Below are 21185 nucleotides of genomic sequence, written 5' to 3' on the forward strand. Positions count from 1 at the left end.
TGGTTAGTAAATTTGGCCTAAGCCAAAAATTATATTTTAAGAATAAGCCTTTGGCACACAGAGAGCAGTGTGTTGCTAATCCCAACGAATGCTCACACACTTGCTGAAATAAATTAGTCATAGCTTCTCTCCTTAATAATAATAAAAAAAAAAGAGTGCACCATGATGTGAGCTGTTGTTCAGATATCTAATAATGAGGAGTTTTTAGATGAAGAAAAAAAAGAGTGCAAGTGATTCTCTCAGCCATAGAGAAAATCTATACGCTTGAATAATTGACATGTGCTGCCTTGATCACATGAGAGGTGAGAAAATCCATTTGACAATGTAAAAAAAAAAGTTTTGTGAAGAGTGTGAGAATGAGCAGCGTTAAAACAAAGGAACTGGAAATCCATCAGTTACAACCAAGAACTCTGAAGTTAGACCACAGTCACGGTCTGACACACACACACACACACACACACACACACTGGTATTGACGTTTAACGTTTTAAATTGTTTTCATGAGAAGCCATGCAACCAGAGATACATGTCTATGCTTTTATCTGCTTGTGCTTCTCTGTAAAAGAGCTTTTTTTTCCAGACAACATTATTTATTTATAGCCATCAGAATGTGAAGAGAATTTCACCAAATTACATCAATATGGCATAGGTTTTGTGCATTCTTTGTTCTGTTTGCACATTTGTCTTGTAGGCTCATACTTTTATGTTTCATGCGCGTATACTTGGTTTTGTAGGCTTATTCTTGATGTTTTGTAAGATCATACTCTGTTTTGTTGTCGTATTCTTTGCTGTGTAAGCATGTTTTGTTCATATACTCTGTGATTTGTAGGGTCATACCCCGTTCTGTTCGCATATTCTTTGTTTTGTCCTCCGAGTAGATCCAAGATCCACAGGAACATAGCACACAGATGCATGTATGCAACTTATTTGTCCATGCTATGGATGGCGTGATATAATTTTTTCTTGTCAATATCGCAAACTCGAGTATCTACCGATACCGATATCAGTCACATTCAGTCATTTCAGACCTTTCAATGATCAGCATGAAAAACAGCATGAAAAACCTGAAACATGAAAAGCTGTTGCTGATTTTTATTTCCATTTTTTTGTCTGTGTATAATGAATTTGTATAATTTTTAAATTGTATCGTATTGTGTTTTGTATTTTACAACTTTATCTCCCCGATATCAAATCCAGAGATTTTGACCACTATCGGACCAATACTGATACTGAGTATTGTATCAGCAACAGAAGAGTATGCCCCAAGTTTTTTGGCCTCTCAGGGATAATCATTCCAAGTTACGTTTCCTAATTTCCATCCATCCTTTATCTACCACTTTCCAAGGATTCAACGATTATCAGAATTGTTGATAAATTAATTCATCGATAAATGAAGACAACTAGCTTACTTTAGTTATTAATTTAGGTGTAGTAAAAACTTTCTTTTCCCCTCAGTCTTATATATACTGTGTGTTTCTTTTGAACTTTCATTTTTGTGTGTTTAAATATTCTGGCAATGTTATATTAAATGCAATCATACCAATTAATTACTCGAGTTTACTAGCTGATTAGTCACACTAAATGTGTACACACATAGCTGTGTCAACACAGTGTTGACATGGATATAGAGAAACTGTCAAGAGGAAGAAAGTCTATCTATCTATCTATCTATCTATCTATCTATCTATCTATCTATCCATCTATCTATCTATCTATCTCTATGGGGAATAAATAAGGAAGAAAGCATCCATTTTGACTGGGTAAACATCATGTTAGTGAAGCACAGAGCAGTGCTACAGAAAACTGACAAATATAAGTAGTAAAAAGTAATAAGAGACACTTTCATGTTCCTCCTTGGAGACATGAGCAGCTGTATGTTCGGGTGGGGGGGTATAACGTGTGACATCTGCACACGTTTAATGAAATGGATGAGCGTTGTCTGATCGTGTTGTCATGGAGACCATCTGAGAACATACTGTACATCATATTAGAACTGGGAACTAAAGTTTCACCTGCTGTACTTGTGCAATGGCTGTCATGTGGATCAGAGGATGACTGCTCGCCAGCTGCACGATCAAGAATATAACCTGAAATGAGACACTTTCAAAGTGAAGAACATTTATTTAGGCTTGGTGGCTTGAATGAGCCACCAAGCAAACAAAAGAGAGAGAGAAGAAACTTAAGACAATCAGACAATGTGATATACAAGTACTTTCATGCCAGTGAAAAAATCTTCAAAAACAGAATAGTCACTGGCATACAGCTTAAATTTGAGTACAAAAGGATCATCATGTTATTGCACTGTGTTATAATGTCTTAGAAGGAAACTTGCATTCATGGCATGACAGAGAGAAGTACTTCACCTTAAATGGTGAATCTCAAGAGGCACATATCGGGAAAAGAAAGAGCACCACCGGCCATATTCACACGCTCATGATAAGCTGCTCAATTATAACAGATTGAAGGTGGGTGGATTTTTTTTAAACCAGAGGATTAACCGCACCATTTCTCCAAGAGTTGCAGGGACTGTCTGGGCAATCGGGCTCTCACGTCTATATCAAACTTCTCTAACCTTTTTAAACATCCAGAAAAGGTATTATGTGCACAATATTAGTTTGATATGAGACTGACTTCAAAAAGCTGATAATTAAGATACTTTTGAGGTGAAACTTAGTCTGCACTAACTGGCCCTGCACCTGGAACCAACAAACATGGCTGCCAACAGGGACACAAGAATACAATTTTAGATCTTGACCCTTTTAACAGAAATAACCTAATAACATCTAAGCCTGCTTAGGTCTAAATTATCATAATCTTTGCCACTTTATCTTACAATTCAACATAAAACTAAGAGAAAATCAGTGTTTTTAGCTCAGGGGGACACAAGAGCTGCTGGTCCACTGTTAAGTTTGTGTCATTAGGGCAAATCTTAATGAATGATTTCTAAACACTAAAGTCACAAAACAAATTTGAACTCACTGATACAGCCATTACTAGATCAACAATTCCTGTATGCTGTGATGTAAAATTGCTGGTTTTCTCTATGGAATCTGGAATGGGAGAGTGATCAGTCCACAAGGTGACCCAATCTTCAATTTCCTGATGGAAAAATATTGGAAGGTGAATCAGGAAATTCTTAAGATACCATAGACTTAAGATGATTTCTTATTAGGCAAGTCTTTTGTTAAGGGGCTAATATATACACTATATTTATATATACCAGTCAAAAGTTTGGACACACCTCTTCATTCAAGTAAATGGAAAGGTGTGTCCAAACTTTTGGACACACCTTTGATATATATATATATATATGTATATATATATATATGTATATGTATATATATATATATATATATATATATATATATATATATATATATATATATATATATATATATATATATATATATATATATATATATATATATATACATATATATATATGTATAGTGTATATATAATTTAAATCGTGTCCATGGAGACGGCCATGTTTTCACTAACAAATTTACTTTAAGAAACTTAGCTCAAAGAAGCTCATACATATGTATGTAAACACTACACATATGTGGACAGCATGTGAAAACAAGAATGATGGAGCAGTGTGTAGCTGTCATTTAACAATGCACATGATGATTGATCTACAGCAAATCATGGTCACTGGCCCCGACGTCCTTAGCTCCAGCTGTCATGGCTACATACATACTGTACAAGACTGAGGCTAAAGCTCACTCTAAATACAGCCTTACTGGTGCCTCCATTGGGGTCAAATCCAAGGCGAGCTGTGAAGAAATGTCATTGCTGAATACCTGCTTTTCTACAATTGGACGATGTCTGTTTGGGGGACGGTTTTTGGCAAATTCTCAACACTTGACTATGCTTTGATGTGTTTTTTTAGTGTTGGCTGTCAGGCTGCAAAGACACTTTAAATTACCCTTTCCATTACAAATGTATTATTGATTTAATTGTGCGCCTCTTCCAATGCAAACATCACAAACTTCAATGACTTTAGCGAGTTCTTACTTCAGACACACAGTAAACACAGTGACAGTGCTGGACTGTAAACACTGGACTTACTCTATAGTCCCGAGAACCAAAATGACACATGAGGCAGATTAGAAATGGGCAAAACTGGTAAACACCACAGTGTCCAGAAGGTGATCTGATATATAATAATTATAATAACAACAGGTTTCCCCTCTCTTAGCCTACACCCCATTTGCCTCTATCCGTGTCCATGCGCTGACAAAAAACAAATGCTTTGACACAGATGGTGGTAAATCTGCAAAATATAATCCAGCCAATCAATTTTTTTTTTCCAGGAGAAGACCTCCAGTTTATACTCATCCAGGTTTCTTTAGCATTGTGGCCTGGTAATTTCCTGATCGCCTTTTTCAAAAGCAGCAATATACGTGTGCTTTGTTGCAAATAAGATAAACATTGCTACAGTCCAGATTTATGAAATATAATGTCTTAAAAAAATAGCCGGGAGCAGGAAATAGTTTCAGAGCCATCATGTGGTTGAAGTTCATTCAGTATTTCGTGAAGCGCATTGCAGGAATGTGCCGGCCAGTGACAAAGCAACCGATTTCCCGTAAGGCTTAAGATGTCAGCTGGCGGGCAGAAGAGTTACAGTCGTGCTGTCGTTACCCTCAGTCACCCACATCACTGTCCCGGTCTCCTATGAGCCACAGGAAGTGGAAGCTGAGAGCCAGGAAGGCGGTGCCCAGCAGGTCTCCCAGAGCCGTCAGGTAAGGGATGGAAAAACTGTCTGGGTCTTTGCCGCTCCGCCACATTGAGTGCACCATCCAGTCTGCAATACACAACAACAACAACACCTGAAAGAAAGAGAAAAGCATTAGGGATTGGAAATGGTCTGTGTTTATACAGCACATTTTCTATTCCCATTCACAAGCTGTAGTCAGGAGCAACATGCGGTTAAGTGTCTAACATCGACATGTAGACTAGGGGAGCCAGGAATTGACCCCACAACCTTTGAGTTGAAAGACAACTTGCTCTACAACTGAGCTACTGTCACCCCAAAGCCAAAAAAATCATTTGAATTTATAAATATGACATCAGAAGAAAAACTAATTGTGATTGTCTACATGGTGTCATGAGTGATATAATGTTGATCATTTGTTTGCAATGTACCATACTAAGGCCTAATTTAAATACTTTATTAACAATAGTATTGTTACATTCATGTTAACAATATGAATGTAACAATAACCAGTCAATTGGAAACTTAACTGTAAAAAGAACAGAAGTCATAAAGAGTTATGTAGCTGTGTTGCTCTGATGGTCCAGCAATCGGTTGTTAAGGCCACTAAATCTACTCAGACCTCCAATTAATTCTTCCTTGACATTATCATACATGGAAGGCAACACCTTTGTAGTAACTTGTGTCCTGGTTCCAGTACGCTAATTAAATGCTTAAATCCTGAATTTTCCACCACTGAATAAGGTCACAAACACGCCTACAGTTTCCTGTGATTGGATGGTACCTGCCCACTTGTACGTACAGGTGTAAATACACCCGAGGACAGATTGTTATCAGATCAGTCAAAACACTTGGGGAGGTAGTAAGAAACGCACTACTGTTCAATCTGGTCATAATGCGTCCCCGACCACCTCCTGAAGTGGTTTGGCAGACGGGAGGAAGCTGGAGTACCCAGAGAAAACCCTCCACACAACATGTCAACTCAGGATTCAAACCAAGAACCCTCTTACTGTGAGGAGACTGTGCTTTCCACTGCATCACCATGACGCCCAGTGATGAACATTACACCAGCTTCATATTTATATGTTAGCTAAGAGCAGCAGAATGCCTCAGTACAGCCTCACTGAGCTGCTAACAAGGCAGCAGTCATGTTTTCTTCAAAATGACAACTATAAGGGTAACAATTATGGTTTCACTAATTTCACTAATTACTGTATCTTGTAGAGGTGGGTCTGAGTGTTCATTCATTTCAAAAAGAAGTTTATTCTACATTTGTTCTTAATGGTGATAAAAGACGTTAAGACAAGGTAGACTGAGTGTAATTTATAACCTATAATTACGACAACAAAAAGCCTCAAAAAAAGCAATTAAAAGGCTTGTATTGTGACAGGTGCTTGTTTCACAATGCCACACAGAACGGCACTATCACTGGCCATTTAGTGGAAACAGCGGAGGAATAATTCACAGAGAGCAACCGACTGTCAGAGGAGATGAGATCGTGTGATTCATAATTCAAGTTTCCACTCAGGAAAGAAGCGGGGGGAAAAAAGAGAAAAGTCTATTAAATGATAAGGACAAGTCTTTAATTTAAGGGGGAAATGAGCTGTCCAGTGTCTGGATTGCAAACATAAAAAAAAAACTGCTGCAGTTAAAAGATATTGAAATGCTAAGAATTAAAGCTGGGATGATAATATCTAGGAGAAGTGGGAGGAATTGATTATTGGGCATTGGCTGATTAGTATTTAGTGATTGGCTAATTATTACATATTATGCATTTTTGTTATCAGAATCCTGATAAATGTTGATAAGTAGGGCTGCGACTAGGGCTGAACGATTTTGAATAAATATCTAATTGCGATTATTTTGGCAGGAAACGCTAACGTTGAATGGTCATTTTTACATCATTATTCTCATTTTCATTCAAAAAAACACATTTAAAAGGATTAATGTGTGATATTTGTGCCGCTCTGTGGGAAACAAAGATGTTCTCTTCAGTCTGTGGAATAAGATGTGTAATAAAAATTAATCTAAAACGATATTTTGACACACATTTTGGCTTGAACAAATATTGCGTCTCCTGCGATTTGAAAATTTTGATTAATTGTTCAGTCCTAGCTGCAACAAATGACTATTTTCACAATCCAGTAATCTGTGGATTATTTTCTCAATTCATCAAGTTGTTGTGTGGTCCAGAAAATGGCATTCAAGTTTTTCATACCTCAAAGTGATGATGTTCTCAAATGTCTCATTTGACCAAGAATCAAAAAGATTCAGTCTTAGTGCGTTTTTTGTTGATGAAGCAAATATTTAGTTTATACATTTTTTTTTTATTGCACTGCAGTTTTTGTAATATTTGTGATTATTAAATGGTTATATTTTATCAGATGGAAGAGAAAAAAAAAGAAAATCTGCAAAATATATATAATATGGGAGAATGTATTATCTGATATTGGTGACCACGCCAAGCTAAATAGGCAGCTACCTCCTTGACTTCTATGCTAGTGCCCTCCACGACTATTATTTTTTACATTTATTTATTTTGCACAATGAATAAAAATTCTTTCCATATTTGCTACGAGTATGGAAAATATGTTAATTTTGTGAAAAAATAAACAAAATGACCTCTGTATCAGGGTATCATATGTATCTATTGGTTATGGGCCCAAGCACTTTTGATACACCTCCAATTCAGATATCAGCATTCATAGACACAACAATCACCAACATCAATTATTAGCTGTTGATTTCTGAAAAATGGCTGTAAAAAAAAACAAAAAACATATTGGCCAACCTATAACTATGACCAAATAAAATGTAACTTCCGACAATCTTTTTTTTATTATTTGGGAAATTGATGTGATCAAAGTGTGGAAAAGGTTAAAAAACAACAACTGTCAAGCCCAACTATTCATGTGTAAAGGTGTCATAGCTTTGTCTGTTATTCATGATGACAGGGCAGCACAGTTGGACTTCCTCTCTGTTGCTGCAAATGCTGGTTTAATGCCATCACCTGCCTCAATACTGTCAACTACAATGCACATAATTTGCAGTACACAAGACATCTGTTTGTTTCTTTCCCCACAGACAAACAGAGTTCTGATTTGTCAAGCTGTCTGCTTCCACCTGGTATTAGTCAAGGTTTTCACATTAGACACACAGTCACCGGCGACTGAGCGTGTTTCAATGCATGGTGACAGAATCAACAAATATTTTAAAACACAACGTACACACACACATGCACGCACGCACGCACGCACACGCGCACACGCACGCATGCACGCAACATGCAAAAGTAGTTCTGGGAGAAGACAATTCATAACCCTTGGACAGTCTTTAACTTCAGCTTTAAAGGTCATTAGACAGATGAGTATGTGTGTCATCTTGATCTTCAGAATTGGAAGTAGTGTCAGACTATGTACATGCCTGTCCTGATGTTGCCTCTGTTCTCCTTGGCCAAGTATTGTCAAATAATGGTGGTTTTCCTTCATACAGTTTGAGTGCTACTCAGCTCTACTCGATTTGATATCAGGCACACCGTTCTCCATTACTATAGTACCTCTCCGGTGGGGTTGTCGTAGCACGGCTGCATGAAACTGCCGTGGCGTTGGTTTATACGCAACGCAAACACTCAAACTAGTGACGAGTAAAACAGCTTGTTTCATCATTAGAATCAGTTAATTAAAAACACTTTTTAATTTCAATTTACTAAATTGTTCAGTACTTCCTGTATAAATCTTGAGATTTTCGAAAAATTTTTGCTAAATGTTGGAGATTATTGCACGTTTTTGAGATTTTTAAGTCTACAGTTTGGCATTTTTCGATGTGACTCTTTTGTCGGACATCGCACTCATGACGGCTCAGCTTGCTTTGGAACCTTGCCAGAGCAGGTACCAGGTACAATCCCTTATGGAGCCAAACTGTGCTAGAACTGACAAAAATTCTCCAGGGCCGTCTTCTCTGTTCTCCAAAACCTCAGTAGCAAATATTACCAAATGCATAAATTTATTGTCACCAAACATGTGGGTATCTTGAGATTATTATCTTTTGGAGCTCAGGGTGTCCCCCAGTGCACTATAAGCCTGGCGGGCCGCCAGGCCACCAGGCCTTACTTGCCTTATTTACTTATTTATTTTAAATAGATTTTTTTATACACCAGAAACGGCGATAAACCGTATCACCAAGCGCCATAGTGACATCTTATGGTCAATATGTGAACATAGGGGGTGTGAAGTCATGTGTATTTTTCGTCACCTGAACCCACCAAAACCACTGCCTGTCTCTATCTGTCTACACACTAACAACTTCATCAAATAATGCGACATGTCACAGAGAAAGGGTCAAAAAACGTTGGACGTTCTTTTTCGGAGTCGGAGGAACACTGGAGGAGACGATGAGCCCGCTCGGTCACTTGCTGAGCTAGCGCGGATGTTAGCATATCGTCAGAGCAGCCTTCCACGAGCTGCGGTGGTAAACACTGAACTAGCGGAGGTATGTTTTGCTGGGTGTGTCGCATCCAGAGTCCTCAATGAAGCTCCTTGTATGACTTATAGGCAAGATGTGCTAAACGTACATATTGGCTCTCGACACCATCACACTAGCATTGAGATGGCAGCAAGCAAATGTAAAATTAAAAAAAAATTAAAAATAATAAATTAATGTAAAAATATTTGATACATTGATTCAAATTAAATATCCAATATCTTTCTCGTTTTTCATGTTCTAGGCTTGTCAATCACTAAAGCCTTTGAGCCAGTGATTATCACTGAGCACACAGCAATATTTGGTGAGTTTAAACGCCTTTACTGGTTGCTAAAACATGAAATTGCCTACCAAGCAAATTATGGAGCCTTGCTTGATCTTGCCAAATTACTTGGCTGTGACTACTTCTCCAAACTGCAGGTAAAGTATTTAAATGCATATTTTTTGGTGTTGACAAAGTTTTCAAAACACTAAACATGGTAAGTGTTATATTACTCTCTCTTTTTTGTTTAGATTGACAAGAGGGCCCTAATTAGAATATAACTTCAGTGAAAATAATTGATTTTTCTTGTGTTTGTTAAAACAGTATTTCAAGAGGGTGCCTTTTTGTAAGACTCTGTAGTTAGTGTTTAAGTATTGTTAATACATGTCTTACAATAATACATAATAGTCATAATTTCAAATTTCCTGATGGCCCTACCACCAGGCTTAGCAGGTTTTCTGGGGGAAACTGGGAGCTGATAGGTCGAAGTTTAAGTTCAAGGTCAAAATGAATTACAAAAAAACACTACTTTTCACTGCTATCAAGCTCATTATTGTGCTCACCTGCAGCATAGCAGCAGCCAGGTATACGGACATAAAGATGACTGTCAGGGTCGTGTGTCCACTCTTCATCAGGTGGATGGTGTAGAGGAAGATGAGGTGACCCGGAATCACCAGGAGGAAGAGCACCTGAGCAGACCTGTGATTGGCTCCTGGGGAAAAAACAAAAGGAATGGAAGGCAGGTTAATCCGGAGGAAACTCACCCGATGTCTAAAGCTGTAGGTGTGTTCTTCATACAATGATTCAACAGTCAAGTGTAGGCAGATATGCCAGCTACAGTCCCCAGGATTCAAAAACTCCCTGCTGCTTTGTTTGGTTTTAATTCTAGACAAGGAAATAATTTACACCTTACAGAGCAGGAGGAGACAGGAACAGACTACTAAGACACAGAAAGAGATGCAGTTCCCTTAGAAAAGAGCTAAAAACCTAAAGCTTGATTATAATGAGAACAACATGATATCCAAACCTATTTCTAACATTCTAGATCCCGTGCCCTCACAGCACAGAACTCACGTAACTTTTTCAGGTCATACCCAGGATACTGCACCTTTAGCTTTGATAAATGTTAAAGAAATTCCAAATATAAAAGCTTCCTAATCTTGCACTTGGACAGAACTTTTCTTACACACACAACAGCAGAATAGATCCTCAAATTAGCAGCTATATGTACTGAATCAAAAACAAATGAAACATTTTAATTGAAACATGACCCAAGGAAATGGACAGAGGAGACGGAGGTGATCTGTTGCACACAGGCAAATATTTTTGTCCCCCCTTTTCCTCCATGCCTTCTCCTAAAAAACCAACAACTAGGTAATTGGCCAACATGATCACGAGTCAGGCTCATCAGGGCCTGAGGAAGGTGGCGGTAACTCTAAGCCAATGGGTCGGGTTGGTCCAGGTTTGGCTCAGGCAGAGATTGATGATTTTATTTAATGGGGAGTATTAAATTAGATTTTATTTAACCTTTATTTTACCAGGAAAGTCCCATTGAGATTAAAAACCTCTTTTTCAAGGGAGTCCTGGATATGCTTACCTGTACCAAAGAATGTGCGGCAGGGGTAGTAGCAGCCCTTGGCCTCATCAGGAACCTCCCCAGGAGCACAGTGGAAATGTAGATGAGTGGAGATTCTGCTAGACTGAATAGCCACCAGGTTTCCTCCAATACCTGGACATGAAAGACATGTTCATAGTTCAATGGAGCAAAACATTTAATATTAAACAAGTCAATGTGACATAGAAATAAATATACCAATTATTATCACAGCAATTATGTTAATAATTGATTAATCATATCATACCAAATATCATCTCTGGCAAAGACATTTCTAATATTCCCAAAGTAATCCATTTGTTTTATACATATATTAAAGAAATGTACCAAAACTTTTTAGCTACCTTAATGTGGAAACAACTTAAACAAATACTGGAACAAAATGCCGAATGTTTCACCACGAAAAAACACTTATACCAGAGTATAGTATAATTTGAAGTCACATCTGTGACTGACTGGTTATTGTTACAGTCATATTGTTAATAAATCATTTAAATTTGAAGAAACCACAAATTGCTTAGCAACTTTGCTGATAAAACAAACTTTGCTGCATCTTGTGTAACTATTTTATGCTGATTGGTTCATGTTTGTTCATGTTTGAGTATCTACCGATACCGATATTAGCCTAATACAGTCATTTTAGACTATTTATAAACTATGAAGCTTTGAAGCTATGAAACACATTTATGCTGAGTCATTTCAAACACACTTCAAACGTAGTTATCAAAAAAGTAAACAGACAATACATGACTCAGCTAAAATACTTTTGCTGATTTGTGTTTACATTTGTTACAGTCACAGTGCATAGTGAAGCATGAGACACATAGGATTTTTGGATTGTATTGGATTTTTATCTTTACGATATACGATCCAGTGATTTTGACCAGTATCGGACCGGTACCGGTACCGGTACGGACTGATACTGATTCCCATCCCTACATGACTTGTAATGCACTCACTGCATTAAAAGGATTTTTTTTCCGTCTCAGTACGCCCAAACAAACAAAGCCTGACATGGGATTCAAAGACGGCTGCCAACATACAAACACTGCTATGTGTACCATTAACTCATTGACTGCCAGCCATTTTCAGAGCAGTGGCCGAATTGACGTCTATAGCAGTCAATGGCAGCCAATGATTAATAACACTTCTGTCATATTTGTTTCACAGAAAATCAGTCATAAAAATAGTACAGGTGGGGCTGTTTATTTACAATAGCAAGCCCGACATATGTTTTGAATTACCGACTTCTCAACTGAGTTCCCAAGGTGAACTCATCACTCCAAGTTCCGAGTTCTGAGGTACATGGACCACAGCCTAGAAAATTGGGGGCTTTCGATGATCAGAAGGTCTTGTGGAAAAATGTGTAATGTGAAAAAAATCTACTTTTTGGAAGAGAAACCTCTAAAAGAGGAAATGTCTCTATAAATAAAATTAGGCAAGAGAAAAAGCAAATATGCCCAGATGACAAACAAATATTAAAAGACTCAGCTGGGTGCTATATGGTGGAAAAACATAGCTATGATCATATACTGTATACAGCTTCAGATTTATGACTATAACACCTGCAGGGATGAAATTTAAATCCCAATGCAGACAATTCAGCCAATCTCATTTCTGAGGAGTCATACTGAAGTTAATGAAATTGGCAGACACTTCCTCCATTCTAAAACACCTTTTAAGATCTTATATATTAATATAATTTCTGCAGCCATAGATACCTTTCCCTGCCAAAAAAAGTCATTAAAAAGCTTGAATGTTGTAAATTATGAAGGTCAGTGTGGTCAAATGAGGATTTCTCCCTCTATTTTTTTATTTAACCTGTCTTTGCTTATCAAGGTCTACACCTTTTTTGTAAACATCCACACACACTCACTCAGTCATTCTGCTCTGCTCTTTGTTCAGATGTAGTTTTTAATAGGACATGATCCTCTGAAATACATAAGAAGAGCATCTCACTGTGAGCTGGCACATTTATAATGTTGGACACTGCAAACTTAACAAAAAACATGACAGAATAACACACACTTGACGCCACAGATGCTGTGTGCAGGATGCGTCCCAATGGGAAACCACTTACAAGTCCAAATCGTACTCCATCTTGTTAAATGTTTCTCATTAATGCCATATAATTAAAGGCTTATCTCTTGTTGTTGAGGTGCCAGAACCCTGGCAGCCGTCGCTGAGCCTGTTAGTGGGAGATGGAAGCAGGAGGAAATGGAGGACTAGTTTTATGAAGTGGAGACAGATGGGCTGTGGCCTCAACCAGTCTCATTAGGTAACCTGTTTCTGTTTATGAGCCTAGTTTATTCAGTGACTGTTGACTGAGCACACCTTTATCAGATTTCACTCTCACATACTTTCACAGCTGGAAGCCACACACCTCAAGACAAATATGACCCGATCTTACACCCAGCACAAGCGGTGCAACTGTAGCACAAGTGTCATTGCTAGTTTCCAACCAGCACCCATCGTTGTGTATGTAGGAAGCAAATGCAATTGTGCTTATCGATGCGCCTGTGGTTATGTCTTAAAATGAGGTTTAGTCAGGTGCAACGCTGGTGTATTGTTATCTTGAGGCAGCAGAAAGCCACTGTGCCCTTGACCAACAAAAACCTGATTCAAGTCAATGGCGCAGTAATTTCATGCTTATTTAAGGAGTAATGTAGATGCACCAACATAACAGAGGGTTCACAGTCCACATACGCTGCACTGGTGTCAATCAATCGAACACTTTATGAATGTCGATGCATTTCTTTATCCTGTGCAGTCTAATGAATTTGTTGTTGTGAAAGTGAGTCAGTAGACGGTGGAGGCAGAGCATCCACCCACCAAGGACCACATACTCATTAGGGACCGCAGCCCCCTCCTGTGCATAAAAGAGGCACATCTTTCATCTTTCACCGTGAGATTACAGGACATATCTACTACTGTGCTTCTGTCTCTTCCTCCTCTCTGCACAACTGCTAAAGGCAATAGATGTCATTTTAATTAGTTTAATTTTACTGTGGGGCAGCATTCCAGGGAAAATGAGAACCACCATTTTCTTGAGTAGAAATTAGATCATAATTTTCTATCAGGCTTTTTGCCAGTTTAATTAGGGTTCGAGCAACAAGGTTGCAAGAACCCTATTGAAACTGGAAGGATTATTATTATTATTATTATTATTATTAGGGTTCGAGCAACAAGGTTGCAAGAACCCTCTTGAAACTGGAAGGATTATTAGGGTTCGAGCAACAAGGTTGCAAGAACCCTCTTGAAACTGGAAGGATTATTATTATTATTATTCTTATTATTCCTTAAAGTAAATCGCCTTTTTGAGGCCTTTCCCATACCCCAAAACTCACAGATTTTTGTGACCGCATCAATCGTGGTGTAAATTTACGTCTGAAAAAGGTTCGGGGAATGTGCGTTGAAAATTGAATGTGGGAGGGGCCAATAAGTGCGGCGCCACCTGTCCAAATTCACCATGACCAACACAAATATCGCACATGCACGAAATTCGGTACACATGTGTAGTGGGTCAGGATGAAGAAAAAATTACATTATGACCATGATCCAAACCCAACAGGAAATCCGCCATCTTGGGTTGATTGGCCATTTTTTGGCGATTTTGGCGAATTCGCAGCAATGGTATTTGAACTAACTCCTCCTAGAGTTTTCGTGCGATCACCTTCAAACTTGGTGAGGTCCCTGTGGACCAGTTGAGGAGCTCACGGTATCAAAAGTTTTTTCAAATGTCACATGGCGCGCGAGATAGGGGGCGGCAAAGTTCGTGATGATTCTGATGTTTCGCATCAGAAAAACAAAACTCTTATAACTTTGCGATGGAAGGTCCGATCCGAACCAAACTTGCTATGATTGATGATGGGCCATGGCTGAAGACGTCTATGAAAAAACGGTGAAGTTTGAAAACAGCGCCTCCTTGTGGTGAAAGAAAATACACAAAAAAAAAGTTTTTTTACGATTTCGGGAATAACTTTTACACAGATAATCGTACCGCACTCAAAATTGGTGACAACAGTCAAAACACATGGTAGATGATGTGTGATCAATATGACGACAAATCGTTTAACGGTGTTGCCATGGCAACGACGCAAAGTCGGATTTTTGGGACAAAAAATCAAACTGCTACAACTTCGCGAATCCTGGTCCGATCTGAACCAAACTTGCTAGGATTGATGACAGTCCGGCCCTTAAGACGTCTATATGAAAATATTCAATTTCGAAAACAGCGCCCCCTGGTGACAGCAGACAATATGACAGCTTGTATTTCAATTATCTCCTCCTAGAGCTTTTGTGCGATCACCTTCAAACTTGGTGAGATCCATGTGGACAAGTTGAGCATCAAAAGTTATCAAAAGCTTTTTAAAATATTGTATGGCGTACGAGATAGGGGGCGCCAAAATTGGAGATAATAATAATTTTTCACAACAGACAATGAAACTCTTATAACTTTGCGATGGAAGGTCTGATCCCAACCAAACTTGTTATAGTTGATGATGGTTAGTTCCTGAAGACGACTGTGTTGCTGAAACGGTACATTTTGAAAACAGCGCCTCCTGGTGGTGGTAGAAAATTCTAAAAAAAGAAACTGTAACAACTTTGCCAATCCTGGTCCGATCTGAACCAAAGATGCTGGGATTGATGATAGTCCGGCCCTGAACACGTCTATATGAAAATATTCATTTTCAAATACAGCGCCCCCTGGTGACAGCAGACAGAATTACATTTATAGTTTTTGATGCTGCTCCAACAGGGATTGTTGTATCCACTTGAAACTTAGTATGTGGGACCCCAGACCCTTCCTCAACATGTCCGTAAAAGGTCACCTCCCTACAGGAAGTGGAACGCACGAAACAGGAAGTAAAGTCTTACATTGTCCGATTGACACGAAACTAGATATGTAAGTTACGGGACCTTCCCTGAACATGTTTACGGAGACGAACAGGAAGTCGGCCATTTTAAACAGGAAGTGCCCTCTAACTTTGCCGTACGTTGTCCGATTTGCACGAAACCTTATATGTGAGTTAGGGGACCTTCCCTGAATATGTTTACGGAGACGCCATTGACCTAACAGGAAGTCGGCCATTTTAAACAGGAAGTGCCCTCTAACTTTGCAGTACATTGTCCGATCTGCACAAAACCTTATATGTGACACCAGGGACCTGTCCTGAGCATGTCTGTAAAAGGTCACCTCCCTACAGGAAGTGGAACGCCCGAAACAGGAAGTAAAGTCTTACATTGTCCGATTGACACAAAACTAGATATGTGAGTTACGGGACCTTCCCTGAACATGTTTCCAGAGACGAACAGGAAGTTGGCCATTTTAAACAGGAAGTGCCCGCTAACTTTGCCGTACGTTGTCCAATTTGCACGAAACCTTATATGCCACACCAGGGACCTGTCCTGAGCATGTCTGCAAAATATGACCTCCCAACAGGAAGTGGAATGCCCGAAACAGGAAGTAAACTCTAAGATTGTCCGATCTGCACAAAACTTGATATGTAAGACAAGGGAACTTCCCTGAACACGTTTACGGACGCGCCGTTGACCGAACAGGAAGTGGGCCATTTTAAACAGGAAGTGCCCTATAACTTTGCCATACGTTGCCGATCCCCCCCGAAATTTGGATCGACATGTGCGGGGACGCCGCTGAAAATAACTAGTACTGAAAATAACTAGTACCGCGCGCGGTGAATGAACGGGTGAGAGCGCGAGGCGCGCGGGGAGCCGTGGCACACGGCGACTCGCGCGGGTCGGCTCGAACCCGTTCAGAACCGCGCGCGGTACTAGTTATTTTCATTATTATTATTCTTATTATTCCCCCAAATGAATTGCCTTTTTGAGGCCTTTCCCATACCCCAAAACTCACAGATTTTTGTGACCGCATCAATCCTGGTGTAAATTTACGTCTGAAAAAGGTTCGGGGAATGTGCGTCGAAAATTGAATGTGGGAGGGCCAATAAGTGCGGCGCCACCTGTCCAAATTCACCATGACCAACACAAATATCGCACATGCACGAAATTCGGTACACATGTGTAGTGGGTCAGGATGAAGAAAAAATTACATTATGACCATGATCCAAACCCAACAGGAAGTCCGCCATCTTGGGTTGATTGGCGATTTTTTGGCGATTTTGGCGAATTCGCAGCAATGGTATTTGAACTAACTCCTCCTAGAGTTTTCGTGCGATCACCTTCAAACTTGGTGAGGTCCCTGTGGACCAGTTGAGGAGCTCACGGTATCAAAAGTTTTTTCAAATGTCGCATGGCGCGCGAGATAGGGGGCGGCAAAGTTCGTGATGATTCTGATGTTTAGCATCAGAAAAACAAACCTCTTATAACTTTGCGATGGAAGGTCCGATCCAAACCAAACTTGCTATGATTGATGATGGGCCATGGCTGAAGACGTCTATGAAAAAACGGTGAAGTTTGAAAACAGCGCCTCCTTGTGGTGAAAGAAAATACACAAAAAAAAAGTTTTTTTACGATTTCGGGAATAACTTTTACACAGATAATCGTACCCCACTCAAAATTAGTGACAACAGTCAAAACACATGGTAGATGATGCGTGATCAATATGACGACAAATCGTTTAACGGTGTTGCCATGGCAACGACGCAAAGTCGGATTTTTGGGACAAAAAATCAAACTGCTACAACTTAGCAAATCCTGGTCCGATCTGAACCAAACTTGCTAGGATTGATGATAGTCCGGCCCTAAAGACGTCTATATGAAAATATTCAATTTCGAAACCAGCGCCCCCTGGTGACAGCAGACAGTATGACAGCTTGTATTTCAATTATCTCCTCCTAGAGCTTTTGTGCGATCACCTTCAAACTTGGTGAGATCAATGTGGACGAGTTGAGCATCAAAAGTTATCAAAAGCTTTTTAAAATATTGTCTGGCGTACCAGATAGGGGGCGCCAAAGTTGGAGATAATAATAATTTTTCACAACAGACAATGAAACTCTTATAACTTTGCGACGGAAGGTCTGATCCCAACCAAACTTGCTATAGTTGATGATTGTTAGTTGCTGAAGACGACTGTGTTGCTGAAACGGTACATTTTGAAAACAGCGCCTCCTGGTGGTGGTAGAAAATTCTAAAAAAACAAACTCTTACAACTTTGCCAATCCTGGTCCGATCTGAACCAAACTTGCAAGGATTGATGACAGTCCTGCCCTGAACACGTCTATATGAAAATATTAATTTTCAAATACAGCGCCCCCTGGTGACAGCAGACAGAATTACATTTATAGTTTTTGATGCTGCTCCAACAGGGATTGTTGTATCCACTTGAAACTTAGTATGTGGGACCCCAGACCCTTCCTCAACATGTCCGTAAAAGGTCACCTCCCTACAGGAAGTGGAACGCCCAAAACAGGAAGTAAAGTCTTACATTGTCCGATTGACACAAAACTAGATATGTGAGTTAAAAGACCTTCCCTGAACATGTTTCCGGAGACGAACAGGAAGTCGGCCATTTTAAACAGGAAGTGCCCTCTAACTTTGCTGTACGTTGTCCGATTTGCACGAAACCTTATATGTGAGTTACGGGACCTTCCCTGAACATGTTTACGGAGACGCCGTTGACCGAACAGGAAGTCGGCCATTTTAAACAGGAAGTGCCCTCTAACTTTGCAGTACATTGTCCGATCTGCACAAAACCTTATATGTGACACCAGGGACCTGTCCTGAGCATGTCTGAAAAAGGTCACCTCCCTACAGGAAGTGGAACGCCCGAAACAGGAAGTAAAGTCTTACATTGTCCGATTGACACAAAACTAGATATGTGAGTTACGGGACCTTCCCTGAACATGTTTCCAGAGACGAACAGGAAGTTGGCCATTTTAAACAGGAAGTGGCCGCTAACTTTGCCGTACGTTGTCCAATTTGCACGAAACCTTATATGTCACACCAGGGACCTGTCCTGAGCATGTCTGCAAAAGATGACCTCCCAACAGTAAGTGGAATGCCCGAAACAGGAAGTAAACTCTAAGATTGTCGGATCTGCACAAAACTTGATATGTAAGACAAGGGAACTTCCCTGAACACGTTTACGGACGCGCATTTGACCGAACAGGAAGTCGGCCATTTTAAACAGGAAGTGCCTTATAACTTTGCCATTCGTTGCCGATCCCCCCCGAAATTTGGATCGGCATGTGCGGGGACGCCGCTGAAAATAACTAGTACTGAAAATAACTAGTACCGCGCGCGGTGAATGAACGGGTGAGAGCGCGAGGCGCGCGGGGAGCCGTGGCACACGGCGACTCGCGCGGGTCGGCTCGAACCCGTTCAGAACCGCGCGCGGTACTAGTTATTATTATTATTCTTATTATTCCCCCAAATGAATCGCCTTTTTGAGGCCTTTCCCATACCCCAAAACTCACCAATTTTTGTGACCGCATCAATCCTGGTGTAAATTTACGTCTGAAAAAGGTTCGGGGAATGTGCGTCGAAAATTGAATGTGGGAGGGGCCAATAAGTGCGGCGCCACCTGTCCAAATTCACCATGACCAACACAAATATCGCACATGCACGAAATTCGGTACACATGTGTAGTGGGTCAGGACGAAGAAAAAATTACATTATGACCATGATCCAAACCCAACAGGAAATCCGCCATCTTGGGTTGATTGGCCATTTTTTGGCGATTTTGGCGAATTCGCAGCAATGGTATTTGAACTAACTCCTCCTAGAGTTTTCGTGCGATCACCTTCAAACTTGGTGAGGTCCCTGTGGACCAGTTGAAGAGCTCACGGTATCAAAAGTGTTTTCAAATGTCACATGGCGCGCGAGATAGGGGGCGGCAAAGTTCGTGATGATTCTGATGTTTCGCATCAGAAAAACAAAACTCTTATAACTTTGCGATGGAAGGTCCGATCCGAACCAAACTTGCTATGATTGATGATGGGCCATGGCTGAAGACGTCTATGAAAAAACGGTGAAGTTTGAAAACAGCGCCTCCTTGTGGTGAAAGAAAATACACCAAAAAAAAGTTTTTTTACGATTTCGGGAATAACTTTTACACAGATAATCGTACCGCACTCAAAATTGGTGACAACAGTCAAAACACATGGTAGATGATGTGTGATCAATATGACGACGAATCGTTTAACGGTGTTGCCATGGCAACGACGCAAAGTCGGATTTTTGGGACAAAAAATCAAACTGCTACAACTTCGCGAATCCTGGTCCGATCTGAACCAAACTTGCTAGGATTGATGACAGTCCGGCCCTAAAGACGTCTATATGAAAATATTCAATTTCGAAAACAGCGCACCCTGGTGACAGCAGACAGTATGACAGCTTGTATTTCAATTATCTCCTCCTAGAGCTTTTGTGCGATCACCTTCAAACTTGGTGAGATCAATGTGGACGAGTTGAGCATCAAAAGTTATCAAAAGCTTTTTAAAATATTGTATGGCGTACGAGATAGGGGGCGCCAAAGTTGGAGATAATAATAATTTTTCACAACAGACAATGAAACTCTTATAACTTTGCGACGGAAGGTCTGATCCCAACCAAACTTGCTATAGTTGATGATGGTTAGTTGCTGAAGACGACTGTGTTGCTGAAACGGTACATTTTGAAAACAGCGCCTCCTGGTGGTGGTAGAAAATTCTAAAAAAACAAACTGTTACAACTTTGCCAATCCTGGTCCGATCTGAACCAAACTTGCAAGGATTGATGACAGTCCGGCCCTGAACACGTCTATATGAAAATATTAATTTTCAAATACAGCGCCCCCTGGTGACAGCAGACAGAATTACATTTATAGTTTTTGATGCTGCTCCAACAGGGATTGTTGTATCCACTTGAAACTTAGTATGTGGGACCCCAGACCCTTCCTCAACATGTCCGTAAAAGGTCACCTCCCTACAGGAAGTGGAACGCCCGAAACAGGAAGTAAAGTCTTACATTGTCCGATTGACACGAAACTAGATATGTGAGTTACGGGACCTTCCCTGAACATGTTTACGGAGACGCCGTTGACCGAACAGGAAGTCGGCCATTTTAAACAGGAAGTGCCCTCTAACTTTGCAGTACATTGTCCGATCTGCACAAAACCTTATATGTGACACCAGCAACCTGTCCTGAGC

General features: G+C 40.1%; 1 protein-coding gene across 2 annotated transcripts in view; it reads right to left on the reverse strand.

Annotated features, from left to right (window-relative positions):
• Positions 1 to 3530: 3530 nt before the first annotated feature.
• Positions 3531 to 21185, reverse strand: part of slc41a2b (solute carrier family 41 member 2b) — a 36489-nt gene continuing 18834 nt past the window's right edge. For both annotated transcript variants that reach the window (XM_044020778.1, XM_044020777.1), the window contains 3 exons: positions 11059 to 11190; positions 10025 to 10173; positions 3531 to 4835 (listed from right to left, as the gene is read on the reverse strand). In XM_044020778.1, coding sequence (XP_043876713.1) covers positions 4650 to 4835; positions 10025 to 10173; positions 11059 to 11190 — 467 coding nt within the window. In that variant the 3' untranslated portion in view covers positions 3531 to 4649. The remainder of the gene's footprint in view (positions 4836 to 10024; positions 10174 to 11058; positions 11191 to 21185) is intronic.

The sequence above is a fragment of the Solea senegalensis genome, linkage group LG3 (assembly GCF_019176455.1).
Source record: "Solea senegalensis isolate Sse05_10M linkage group LG3, IFAPA_SoseM_1, whole genome shotgun sequence".
NCBI lineage: Eukaryota > Metazoa > Chordata > Actinopteri > Pleuronectiformes > Soleidae > Solea > Solea senegalensis.